The 14,453-nt window shown below is 45.3% G+C and overlaps 1 protein-coding gene across 1 annotated transcript; it reads left to right on the top strand.

Moving 5' to 3' along the window:
- Positions 1-7,494: 7,494 nt before the first annotated feature.
- Positions 7,495-14,105, top strand: LOC120570096. The gene is made up of 2 exons (XM_039818321.1): positions 7,495-7,695; positions 7,952-14,105. Exon 2 carries the CDS (start codon positions 8,199-8,201, stop codon positions 14,103-14,105), a length of 5,907 nt encoding a protein of 1,968 aa, XP_039674255.1. The 5' UTR covers positions 7,495-7,695; positions 7,952-8,198.
- Positions 14,106-14,453: the final 348 nt, after the last annotated feature.

The raw sequence follows: 14,453 nt of genomic DNA, 5'->3' as shown, positions 1-14,453 counted from the left end.
TACATTTCTGATCTGCTACTACATTATGACCCACCCAGACCTCTCAGGTCGTCTGGGACAGGTCTACTTGTTGTCCCCAGAGTCAGAACTAAACAGAGGGAAGCAGCGTTCAGTTTTTATGCTCCACATATTTGGAACAAACTCCCAGAAACCTGTAGGTCCGCGGAAACTCTGTTCTTTTAAATCTAAGCTAAAGACCTATCTTTTTGATGTTGCTTTTCTTTAAATAATCTATTTTATTAACTTTAATTTCTTATACTGCACTGTAACTTTTATTCTTATACTGCACTATCAATTTTATTCTTGTCTGTAAATGTTTTAAATTTGTTTATTAATGTTTTTAAATTGTTTTTAATTGTTTTCTAACTGTTCTTTAATGTTTTATGTAAAGCACTTTGAATTGCCCTGTTGCTGAAATGTGCTATACAAATAAAGCTGCCTTGCCTTGCCTTGAATCATCCAATCCACCAAATGAGTCAATGGCAGAATAAGCTGTTTGGCATTGGCAGAGAAGATTTTTCATGGGTGCAACCCACATACTCAGCGCTGCTGCTCATCCCACAAATGCATGTTCCTTACAAATGGGGTACCATTTGAAAGGGAACAAGGGAACTAAACAGGCTTTCCAACGGTATAAGATTTATTGCCAAAAAAGCATTGTTACCACAGAGAAATAATCTACCAAACACAAATGTCCTTACTTTTTGTGCTAACTTTACATACGGTGTAGTCACAACACTACAATAAAAAACTGCCTCTAAAAAGATATGACTTACGGTCTGTCATTATTGTGAACAATAACTGAGCACCTGCTTCTGAACATTCAGAAAGTACTGACGCACACACAAACACACTCACCTTCATCCCGGGGTCATTGTCACATTCTTCAGACAGAGACAGATTGCCTGTCACACAGGTGTTCCTCCCTCACCCTCTCTGCACGCACGCACGCACACACACACACACACACACACACACACACACACACACACACACACACACACACACACACACACACACACACACACACACACACACACACACACACATTTTGCCCTCCTAGCTACAGATGAGCATTTATCACTGCAGTGCAGGGGAAACATACAGTATCTGGTATAACTTAAGTAATATTCATGAAGATAGGTGACGGTTTTCTAGTTTACTACCGTTTTCTAGTTTGCGTCGTCACAGAACAGCTAAGCTTAGATTTATGTTTATATCAGTTAGAGATGTTAATGATTAACTGACAATAACAATTTTGACCGATCATTACTCAGTTAAAAACTATATTATATAACAAATCTATTTCTTAACCGCTAGTCAACTTGCAAGTGTTAAATTTGCACCAGCAACTTGCATTTTAAGCTCTTTTTTCTGCCAAGTGCGTGGCTCTCTGCTGAACGACACTCACAGCGGAGGGCTACGTGACATATGCCACTTTCTGAGGACCGGCCGGTTAAATCAGCCATCCTACACAGAGAGTATGCCAGGCAGATGTCCAGCTGACAATCTCACAGGTGGATGTGGTGAAGAAGACAGGCTCGGACATATGCGCCGCAGACAGCTGCGGACTTGTGTGGGTTGTGCAGACGCACTAGCGGTTCCATGAAAGTGGCTTCATGTCCACGACAATGCACACAACTCTGAGGACTGCAACCACTACAAGTCCTCAGCTGTCCGCGGAAGTACATCCGAGACTCCCGGACGGATGGATTGGGACTCCATTTCCTGCTTGTCAGTTAACGGTTAATGATGGTTAAACGAGGGTCGGCTATCGGTTAGACATTTTTTTTTCTAAAATTAGCATCCCTAATTACAATAGATAAAAGGTATTAAACCATCCATAACTACTTTTTAAAATACTCCTGCAGCATAATCAGCATCTGATTGATCAGTATGCTTCAAATAGGAATAATTTTTTTCAAAGTACAGCTAAATACGCAGCTTCCATGTCATGTTAAATAGTAAATGGACTGCATTTAGTGCTTCTCTTTTTCTACCTTACCGGGCAAAGCGCTTTACAATTTGCCTCTTATTAACCCATTCACACAGACACTCACACACCAATAGTGGTGGAGCTGCATGCAAGGCGCGGGCGGGCCTGCCCAACGGGAGCAACTTGGGCTTCAGTGTCTTCGATAAGCGGACAGGAGAACTGCCAACCTTGTGATTAATGGACAACCCGCTGTACATCCACCCACAATGCTATGAGCCTCCTTAAAGCTTAAGGAAAGTTGATTCCTAAGTGTTTAATGTTCAAATGATAGATGGAATATCACTTTAAAATGACCTAGAGACAGGAGGTGATTTATGGAAGGATATAGAACTACTCGTTATTATTACATGCATCGAATCTTTCTCAGGATTTAAATAACTTTTACTAAGCTTATTACTATAATGCAGGTCTTTTATTAACTCTTTTTATTAACTTTAATGCACTTATATGATAATATATCATAATGATAAAAAAACATTCCAACAATTCTAAAACTTTCCCTCAGCCAAAGTCCACTCTGCTCTTGCCCCACCCGCATGAACAGTTAATTAGCAAAGAAGACATCTCCAACTAAGACCTAACGCTCCAGAGGCACCCCTTGGTGTAAAGAATCAAGGTGTTAAAACAGGGAACTGATTTATTAAGTTCTAATTGTTGGTGTGGATGTCTCTCCGTCAGACAGTCGCTGAGGTTACTGACAGACTCCGCTGAGTGTGAACTTTTGTCAGCTGGCAGATTCATGGCAGACTAAAACCTCCCGCTGGGGAAAGAATATTTTTGAAAAGTCGCAAAGTTGTTGCCACTACTCGAAAATTGCCCCTTGTATCCTAGAGGGGGTACTGCTTGTTATTTTTACCTCCAGCAGACAGATGATTAATGACGAGAGGGGACGACAGAGGAGGGAGAGAAGTAAAATGAAGAGGGAGAAATAGGAGAAAGGGAAGAGGACAGACAGAGGAAGAACAAGGGGTTGCGTACCCAAAATATCCCGGCGTGGGAGGTCGGCGAGTGGGCAACAGGGGTCGCCGTGTTCGCCTGCAGGCCGCTCACAGACCAGCATACGTAAAAGGCTTGCAGTAGATAGCAGGAGATTGCAGAGGCTCAAAAAAGTGAGGCTTGTCTGGCTGGGCTATTTATGGAGCACAAATTCAGCTACGGACACACACAGTGTCATTCGATGATGGATCAGTGGGAGAGAAGCAGATCAGATGGGGAGGACAGGGCATCTTGTTGCAACACACAGGTTTTGAGGAAAACAAACCTCAACCGCCAAGCCATGTGCCTCTGTTGGTGTCTGATCACAGCTACAGATTGTTTTCCTTGGTCTGAATCATAGATGAAGGTTTGCTTTGTGTATTTGGTTCTACATGGAAGCTGGTTATAGTTAACTTATCTTGCCAGATTACAGATTTTTCTTAAATCCGACTCTAGACCTGTAACTTTATCTACGTGTGACGGGCTCTCTGGTGTAAATACCATATTAGCACTTAAAACGACATTGTGTCCGTTTTTACCTTAACAACCATGTGTTAACAAAATCTGTGACTTATGTTGACTGTCCAACCTTATCAACTATTCTTTCCATTCAGTTTACTTCGCGTCGCTGCCATTTTATGTAATGTCCTTGTAATTCCCAGTGAGAGAAACAACATAGGTTTAGGTGTTATGCACACATATACACACAAACATTATCTAACCCTTATTGGCTTACCCGTTTTGTGTATTTTTAAAGCTGTGTAATAATCCACTTAAAGTGCCACTAAGGACTACCACTACATGTAGGGAGAAAGGGCTCACGACAAAGTTAGCGAAATGCTGGTGAAAAAAATGTTAAACATAGCAATTAAAAGCCATATATTTTTTTTTTCTTTCACATGACTGGTGGAGACCAAACTGGAGCTAAAAGAAGAATAGTTCACTTTGGTTGTGAGAAACACAACTCAAAATGATTGCAAATGTTCTGTCTGCTGGATTTAGCAAACAACAACATCCCAGAAGTGAAAGGTCGTCGATATAGACTTACATAAACTTAACACTGGCAGATTTTTAGAAAATAAGACATAACGGCCAAAAATGACTTAAGATACGAATTCTCTGTTGACATGACAAGAAATTACTCATTTACATAGAATCATTTGTGCAGTGTAGTGTAATAATTACTTATTGATTTTTTGGTTTTCCAGTGTGGTGGACCTGTCTGACCCCCCCCTTATGTATGTATGTATGTATGTACACCCCCCCCACACACACACACACACACACACACACGCACGCCTTGTCTTCCCCATCAGTAGTTGAACAGCTCGCCTGAGTTTGGAATAGCACCAGTGACCCCTGGGGCAAAAGTCTGTAGGTCGTGGGCCCCCCCCCCCCTGAGCTGTGCCCTCTGTGATTTATATATCTGCTCTGAATTTACAGCTTGTGAAATACTCTCCGTTAACAGCAGGACAAAAGAGAATGGACAACCAGGGTGGTGGGAGCTTGAGGAACAATGGGCCTGTCCACTGGGACACAGACGAGTGCACTTGTGTGTGAATATTTATTTATATATGCACTGAGAAGGTATATTTGAGGTTGTACAGTTTTGCGAATTCCATACCATGTAGGCAAAATGTGTGTGAGTATACAAGTGGGTCTATGTTTAAGTGTGCATTTGTGTGCGTAACATGAATATGTGTCTGAGGCTGTATGTGTTTTAATGTGTGGATACATGTGAGTGACATATGTCTCTCTCTGTGTGTGTGTGTGTGTGTGTGTGTGTGTGTGTGTGTGTGTGTGTGTGTGTGTGTGTGTGTGTGTGTGTGTGTGTGTGTGTGTGTGTGTGTTCCCCAGTCAGCAGAGCACCTGGCACAGAGGGGAGCTTATAAATTCCCACGATAAGGAGAGGGGAAGTGTCACATAGCTGGGTGTCATTTCTTTAAGATGTGAGGAAATGCCGCCCAGCTTGATCTCCTTTTGAAATACAGAAACCCTGGAAATAGTTATACATTCCCATGCTGCATATACTTTTATTGATGTAGCAGAAAAGTTGGAAATGGTGGCAAAGGCAAATCAAATTCAATCCTTACTTCCTTGTTTTACTACCAATATGTTTAGTTTTAGTTCCTCCTCAAAAGTGTTGAGCACAAAAAAAAAAAGTTCTTAGTCAAAGCTTAAAGTATCAAAGATCCAAAAACACCTATGGTATTAAGAACAACCAATGAATTTTGCCCTATGGGCTTCATCTGAGTCACAAGTCAATTAAAGTTTTCCCATTGGGTTTTTTTTTTTTAGGGGTGGGGGCAACTTGGGGCAGTGCACATTGGAGACTATCATTAAGTTGTTGCAGCAATGTATTGGTAAACAATTGGCAAATCACACACTAAGCAGACACATTTATTAGGGGTCCGAGCCCAAGGGGGCTGGGAACCGTGTTTTCAAGGCAAGGCGGTTCCCAGTACCAGTGGAGCTGGGAACCCTACTGTTATTGTAAAAATTATTATTTATCTGGAGGTAAAAGTGGTTCTGCAGCCTAAACGGTACAAGTTACGCAAGTCAAACTTTCAGGGATGGTGGACGCGTACCTTGGAAAGGAAAAAGGACACATATCCACCAGCAGGGGGCGCTATAAAAACAAGAATGGGTTTAGCCCCATAACTCCCATACCGTACATTCATACATTCAACAATTCCAAATTGGGTAAACATCGGCCCTTAGGGGGCGCTATGATCAAGGTAGACGTGTTTTGGCCTATAATTCAATAAATGTAAATGGGACATTAGCAACTGCAATTTACTACAGACCTTGCAGCTTGCTGTCGTCCGAAGGCGACACGCATGGGGGAGGCTTGGACCCCGTCACAAATGCTTGCAGTTTGGACTGTAATTTTTTTAATTCACGCTAATATTAGCTTGGTTTTGGTCTCCATCAGAAAGGTCTTTGTGGAGGTGGGCGTGGTCTGCAATGTGCTGAGGGTAATCCACAGTGTCAGCGAGATATGCTACAGTCTTGGTCTTAAGCTAAATGGTCCACTCGATTCACAAGCTAGTGGCTAACTTTGTTTGCTTTTTGGTGCTTGGTAGGGGTGTAAATCCCATGTTTTATCACGATATATTATATTGATTCTTTGGACAAAGATACAGTATTTGCTGATATCACAAAATTAAATCTGCCACAATACTATTTTGATTTGATTAAATTCAGTGGCCTGTGACCGATAACAGTTACATTTATATCAACTCACAAATAGCAACTCAAATACGATTTGGCAATTTCATTACTAAGCTCTTCAAGAAATTACAATTGAAAACAAACTACTTTTTAATTATCAATATGTATAAAATGAGAATTTTATATTAAAAGGCACATCTTAAAAGATAGCTGTACTGAATTTTTTCACTGTGCATTAATGATATTGGATCGTTGATAACTGAATATATTGACCCAGATCGATGTATCAACCTGATGATTTGACATCTTGGAGAGAAACTGTATAGTCTCAGATCCCAGCCTTGACTTTTTTCACAGTTATTTCTCAGATGCTGCTTCCTAAAATAACCTCCTCCCTCCCCCTGGTGATCTGCCTGGGTGCCTCCTGTAAAAGTGCCTCCCTACATAACTGCACTGCCACACAGCCTTCCTGGTATTGATGACACTCTCCTATTAAAAGAGATGTTCCACACATAATCTCCTCATTAATTGGTTGTCAGGCGAGATATTTTGTCATTTAATTCCCTGGTCAACTGAGACATTGCTCTAAGTGTAATCTTAAATCAGTCTGTTCATCGGAGGAGGTTTCTAAGTAGGGCTGGGCAATGAAGGTGAAAGTGATGTATTTTTCTAAACTTACCAGACTGTTCTAGCTGTTCTATAGTTTGACTTTATCCACTTAGTTATTATATCCACATTACTGATGATTATTTTTAAACAAACAATCTCATCGTGTAAATATTTAGTGAAAGCACGAATTGTCAACCTTACAAAATATCGCGGCAATATAGATATTGAGGTATTTGGTAAAAAATATTGTGATATTTGATTTTCTCCATAGCCCAACTCTATTTTTAAGTAAATGATAGGCCTAGGCAATCTCTGTTAATTGGGCGATCTGGAGTGGTGGGTGGGGGGTTGGGTGGATGAAAGAAATTAGGGACCGATGAAAAGGAAACCTTACTCATCCCAGTACAAATCACCACAGTAAGGCATAATGGACTGACCCTGCACAGTAATGGGGTGCACATTTGCATGAACACAGATCGCAGTATATTGCCCATTACGGATGATGCTGCACTTTAATATTTATATCTAATGCTCTAATGTTGCATGGTGAAGAGTTACGTGTGGAGGTTGGGGTGGTGAATGAATATGTTGCATGTCTGCCTTTCGTGCAGTAGACCAGAGTTTCCATCCAGTGATCCATCCAGATTTGTTTTTCATGTTCTTCTTCGAGTCCGTTGCAATTTCAGATGTCGTTCTGCCAATACCTGCCGCAGGTCACAGCTGATGGGGTCTGTCATGCCACTTGAAAATGTGTACTACTTTGTTTCAGCAGTTCAGTATGGTTTGTTTAGCTTTGTAACCATAGCAACGTAGTACCAGTGCATGTTGGGAAACAGGAAGTAAAATTGCCATGTGGTAATCAGCTACAAGAATGTGTGAGCTCTACCAGCTGTCAGTTTCTGAGTCGCTTTTCCTTCTCCCTTTTTGCTAAGGCAACGTCTGTAAGTATTTCTCATTGTGTAACATTAGGTTACTGCTTATTTTAATTTAGTAAGATTATTGAGACGGCTAAGAAGCTAATTTGTTTGTGCTAGGCTAAGTTAGCTTTATGTTTATTACTGCTGGTTGTTTTTACTAGCTTGATTGTGTTTATCATATAGGCTACACTGCTATGTTAGCTAGGCGGTACTATTTACACTGTTGATGTGTATTTGGGTTTAATTAATAATATAGACATCTCATTGTACTGTATTGCAGTTTCACAAAATTCCCAGTAAACTTCATGGAAATGTATCAGCCGTGTCCTGGAGTTTCTTGGGAGTGTTTAAGCTGAATGGAACATAGCCCATGACAGTGAAAAGACGGCAACACAGCTAACGAGGGACACAAGGAATGCCATCCTACGGAGCAACTCAATACCAAGAGATAAGCGGCTAATGCTACAGCTTCATGTCAGCTACTCACTAGCTTCCTTCTCCTGATATTGAAAACGCAGTGAGTCACAATGTCACAACGTAGCGACAGTAAAGAAGGAAATGAAGATAACCAGTCTCAGACTGTGCGCTCGAGAAGCAGTCGCTCATCTGGTACATCGTCCAGCTCGAAGATTAGCATGGCCGTCGCCATGGCAAAGGCAAAAGCTGAAGCAGCGCAAGCTAGAGCGGCACATGCCCAAAAGGAAATTGAACTTAAAGTGGAGCAGGCACGAGTTCAAGCTAATCTTGATGCATTAAATGATGAAAAAGAAAAGGATGCTGCCATAGCAGAGGCAAATGCTCTTGTGGCTGGTTTACAAGATATGGGCTTTGAAGTGCGCAGTGAGCTTAACAGCCCGGTCCCACAATCGGTCACAGACCAGCGCGTCGCCGCCTATGTGTCGGCACAAGCCAGCCTATGCAGCAAGGGTCTAACTGTCAGAAGAGGGAGTAACTATGCGTCGCCATCTCTTCATCCTCCACACCCTCAACCAATCAATGTTATCCCTTCAACACAACACCCACTCAATGCAAGTCAAACCCAAGCTGCTGCTTCTGCCGACATTAAGCCACACCAAGTTCCTCAGGCCCCCCAGACTAGTGAGGCACCGCCACAACAAAGCTTCAATCAGCCTCCCAACTCCTCTTCAGGTCCTCAGCTTGGTGGGAATCGTCCGCAACAGAACCTCAAACTGGATTCCTCATCTCCTGCGCACCCGCCTGCTCACAGGACACCTTATGGAGCTAGCTACGACCATTCTACGTCCACTGGAGACCTCATCAAATACCTTGCTCGCAGCCGCCTGGTGACTTCAGGCCTCACTGCATATGATGACCAGCCAATGAACTATTGGGCCTGGAAAACATCGTTCCTGAACGCTATCGCTGATCTAGACTTGTCTGCTGCAGGAGAACTCGACCTCCTCACCAAGTATCTGGGAAAAGAGTCAGCAGAACAAGTAAGAAGAATAAAAACAGTCAACATTAAGGACCCAGCAACCGGACTGCACATGGCATGGGGGCGCCTGGATGAAATATATGGCTCGCCAGAGGCCGTCGAACAGGCTCTGTTCAACAAACTAGAAAACTTTCCGAAGGTCACAACAAAGGATCCACAGAGACTCAGGGATCTAGCCGACCTGTTGTCAGAGCTACAAGCCGCCAAGGAAGATGGATACCTTGCAGGCTTGTCGTACTTGGATACCTCCAGAGGAATTAAGCCTATCATTGAGAAACTCCCATACAACTTACAAGAAAAGTGGCTTTACTTTGGTACAAGCTACAAACAGAAACATTTTGTTAGCTTCCCACCTTTCTCCGTGTTGGTAAACTTCATTGCCACGGAGGCAAGAGCTCGCACTGACCCAAGCTTTAACCTCTTCATGCAAGCCCCAGCAGAAAGAAAGAGTAAGTGGGAGAGGCCTACAAAGACATCCGTATATGTTCACAAGACGCAGGTCTCAGGGACTGCTAAGGCAGAGTGTAGAGAAGGTACGGAACGAATCGACCCAAATAAACATTGTCCTCTGCATAAGAAGCCCCACCCTCTGAGGAAATGCAGAGGCTTCCGTGAGAAGAGCATAAATGATCGCAAACAGCTTCTGAAAGAGCATTACATCTGCTTTCGCTGTTGCTCCTCTACGGAGCATCTCGCAAAGAACTGCACCGCTGAGATAAAATGTACAGAGTGTGAGAGCACTGCTCATGTGACAGCGCTTCACCCCTGCCCACCTACCTGGAATTCTAAGTCGTCCCCTTCCACTTCAGAGGATGGCGGGCAGGAGGACAGAGCAGACATCCAGGAGGTCAAGTCGACGTGCACACAAGTATGTGGTGAAGGACTGAGTGCCAGAGCATGTGCTAAGATCTGCCTCGTCAGTGTGTTCCCAAACGGATGCAGGGAGAAGTCCAAGAGAATGTACGCCATACTGGACGAGCAGAGCAATCGCTCCCTGGCACGGTCGGAGTTCTTCGAGGTTTTTAAGATCTCCGGAGGTTCTTACTCATATACCCTCAAGACCTGTGCAGGTCGTTCAGAGACAGCGGGGAGGAGAGCCAGCGGTTACACTGTGGAGCCAGTGGACAAGAAAGTAAGCATTCCCCTGCCTACACTCCTCGAGTGCAACCAAATCCCTAACGTTCGCGCTGAGATTCCTACGCCAGAAGCAGCCTACCATCATGCCCACCTGAAGCGCATCGCCGACAAGATTCCGCCTCTGGATCCGGACGCCAAAATACTCCTCTTACTGGGCAGAGACATCTTACGGGCGCACAAGGTCCGAGAGCAGATAAGCGGCCCAGGAGATGCACCGTTTGCTCAAAGGCTTGACCTGGGATGGGTCGTCGTCGGTGATGTGTGCCTTGGAGGTGCTCACAGACCACTTGAGGTAGGGAGTTACAAAACAGCCATCTTAGAGAATGGTCGTACGAGTCATCTTCAGCCATGCGACAATCAAATCAGAGTGAAAGAGTTGTTTGGTCAGGTGCCTAAACATCAACATCATCCAGCACCAACCTCCAACCGTGACTCAATGATGCTCAGCGTAGACTGCTTGGGGCAGACTGTCTTTGCTTGTACTCCCGACGACCACAGAGTCGCTCCATCCATGGAGGATCTAGAGTTTCTGAAGATAATGGAAGCTGAGTGCTACCAGGACAGCTCCAAAAGTTGGGTTGCACCTCTACCCTTTCGGTCGCCGAGACAGCGGCTGCCTAACAACAGGAAACAGGCTTTTGACCGTCTTGTCTCACTACGGCGCTCATTGGAAAAACGACCACAGATGAAAGCTGATTTCCTAGAGTTTATGGAGAAGATGCTCAAGAAGGCACATGCAGAAGTTGCCCCACCAGTGCAGCCTGGACAAGAGTGTTGGTACCTGCCTCTGTTTGGCGTGTATCATCCTAGGAAGCCAGATAAGATCCGTGTAGTCTTTGACAGCAGCGCGTCATGTGAAGGAGTGTCGCTCAACGATGTCTTGCTCACTGGCCCTGACCTTAATAACAGCCTGCTGGGTGTTCTCATGAGGTTCAGGAAGGAACAGGTGGCAGTCACCTCCGACATCGAGCACATGTTCCACTGCTTTGTCGTTGAGGAGGATCACCGTGATTTTCTCCGCTTCCTGTGGTACAGGAACAACGACCTTACCTCCAACATCGTGGACTACAGAATGCGGGTTCACCCTTTTGGGAACAGTCCCTCGCCTGCCGTTGCAGCGTATGGTTTGCGACGGGCAGCTAAGGAAGCAGAAGCCGACTATGGCAGTGATGCAAGACGATTCATCGACCGCGAGTTCTACGTTGACGACGCCTTAAAGTCCTTCAGCTCCGAGGAAGAGGCCATCAGCGTCCTCGGACGGGCACAGAAGATGCTTGCAGCTTCTAACCTCAGGCTGCACAAAATCGCTTCAAATCGACCGGCAGTCATCGAAGCATTTCCATCCGAAGATCGCACCAAGGACGTCAACAGCCTAGATCTCTTTGTTGGTGATCTGCCCATCCAACGTAGCCTTGGATTGTTCTGGAACATGCGCACGGACACCTTCATGTTTGAAATCAAAGATGACCAGAAGCCATTCACTCGCAGAGGGGTACTCTCAACCGTGAACAGCCTCTACGATCCTCTAGGGTTCCTCGCACCCATCACGGTTCATGGAAGACTGATACTCAGGGAACTCACCACGCAAGCAGAGGACTGGGACTCACCTCTTCCCAAAGACATGGAGCTCGAGTGGACTAGATGGAAACAGTCACTCCATGATCTACAGGGGCTCCAGATACCACGCCCTTATACATCCTTCTCCACCGCAGGCGCGCTAAGAAGAGAACTCTGTGTCTTTGCAGACGCATCAGTCAAGGCAATAGCAGCCGTAGCCTACATCAAGGTGACAAACCACCAAGAACAGACTGAGATTGGCTTTGTCTTCGGGAAGGCAAAGTTGGCCCCCCAGCCTGGCTTGACTATCCCGAGACTTGAGCTCTGTGCGACCGTACTCGCCGTCGAGATCGCCGAGATGGTAGTCACAGAGATGGACACAACATTCGACAACATCACATACTACACAGATAGCAAGGTTGTATTGGGATACATCCAGAACCAGTCAAGGAGATTCTATGTCTACGTACACAACAGGATCCAACGTATCCATCAATCACCTTGTTCCGGCCAGTGGAAGTACGTTCCAACGCACCTCAACCCAGCTGACATTGGGTCAAGAACTGTGGCACCAGCCTTGCTTAGCAGCACAACTTGGCTCAAAGGACCAGCCTTTCTACATGATGCATCTTCGCATTCACCTGAGGTTCAAGAGACTTATAACCTTATTGACCCTGACACTGACTCTGAAGTGCGTCCCCAGGTGGTGACAAGTCTCACACATGTTACCAGGAATGTGGTACACCCACAACGCTTCGAACGTTTCTCCAAGTTCAGCACTCTCCTGACAGCCATAGCGCACCTCATCCACGTGGCTCGTTCCTTTGCCCACTCCACTCAGGATGAATGTCAGGGGTGGCACATCTGTCGCTCTACAGAGGAAGAGTTGCTGAGGGCCAAAGTGTGTATCGTGAAGAGTGTCCAGAATGAGTGCTATACAGAGGAACTTAAGTGTATCAACTCAGGATCCAACATCCCATCGTCAAGCAGCCTGTGGAAATTGCACCCCACCATGGACCAAGATCAACTTCTTAGAGCGGGAGGTCGGATTGGACAGTCAGATCTGAGCATGAACGAGACTCACCCCATCATCATTCCTGGCCGGCATCATCTTGCAACTCTGCTTGTGTCTCACTATCATGAAGCAGTGAAACACCAAGGAAGACATCTTACTGAAGGTGCCATTCGAGCGGCAGGGTTCTGGCTGGTGGGAGCTAAACGCTGCATTAGCAGTCTGCTTCACAGATGCATTACTTGTAGAAGACTGAGAGGAAAGACCGAACATCAGTGGATGGCAGCTCTGCCAGCAGAACGGCTACAAGTAGCACCTCCCTTCACCTATGTAGGTGTCGACGTCTTTGGACCATGGGACATCGTCTCACGCCGCACAAGAGGAGGAGTCTCCAACTCTAAACGATGGGCTGTGATGTTCTCATGCATGTGCTCAAGGGCAGTTCACATCGAGGTTATTGAAGCAATGAGCACCAGCAGCTTTATCAACGCCTTGAGGAGGTTCTTTGCAGTCAGGGGCCCTGCAAAGCAGATCCGCTCTGACTGCGGAACTAACTTCATCGGCGCCTCTCGTGAACTAGAGATGGACAAGACCAATCCAGGCTTCAACAGTGTGGAGGAGTACCTGGACACACAGAGCTGCACCTGGGTATTCAATCCGCCCCACGCGTCTCATATGGGTGGCGCGTGGGAACGAATGATTGGCATTGCCCGCCGTATTTTGGACTGCATGCTGCTTGAGGAGAGGAGGTCTCACCTGACACACGAGGTTCTGACCACACTCATGGCCGAGGTAGCTGCAATCATGAATGCTAGACCGCTCATCCCAGTGTCATCGGATCCGGAATCGCCTCTCATCCTCACCCCAGCAATGCTCTTGACTCTTAAGACAGGCTCTGCACCTCCTCCTCCGTCAGGAAGCTTTGAGGAAGCGCATCTCGTCAGAGAGGAGTGGAAGCGGGTTCAGAGCCTAGCAGACATGTTTTGGAACAGATGGAAACATGAATACCTCAAAACATTGCAGCTTCGGCACAAGTGGCAAGGAAAAAGGCCGAACCTCCAAGAAGGAGACATAGTTCTCCTGAAAGACAATCAGGCAAAGAGAAATCAATGGCCTAAGGGTATCATCGCAAAAACCTTTCCAGGAGAAGATGGATTGGTCCGGAAGGTTCAAGTGGAAGTCCGTCAGGATGGAACCAGGAAGACTTTTCGCCCCTCGCCCCTTACAGAAGTGGTCCTGCTTCTCTCTCCAAAGACTGATTCTGTTAGTTAATGTGGGCTCTTTAAAAGACCCCAAGCGGGGAGTGTCATGCCACTTGAAAATGTGTACTACTTTGTTTCAGCAGTTCAGTATGGTTTGTTTAGCTTTGTAACCATAGCAACGTAGTACCAGTGCATGTTGGGAAACAGGAAGTAAAATTGCCATGTGGTAATCAGCTACAAGAGTGTGTGAGCTCTACCAGCTGTCAGTTTCTGAGTTCGTTCCTTCTCCCTTTTGCTAAGGCAACGTCTGTAAGTATTTCTCATTGTGTAACATTAGGTTACTGCTTATTTTAATTTAGTAAGATTATTGAGACGGCTAAGAAGCTAATTTGTTTGTGCTAGGCTAAGTTAGCTTTAT

This window comes from Perca fluviatilis, chromosome 12 (assembly GCF_010015445.1).
Source record: "Perca fluviatilis chromosome 12, GENO_Pfluv_1.0, whole genome shotgun sequence".
NCBI classification, from domain to species: Eukaryota; Metazoa; Chordata; class Actinopteri; order Perciformes; family Percidae; genus Perca; species Perca fluviatilis.
The sequence above is the reverse complement of the archived record's forward strand: the minus strand, read 5'-3'. Positions and strand labels throughout refer to the sequence as shown.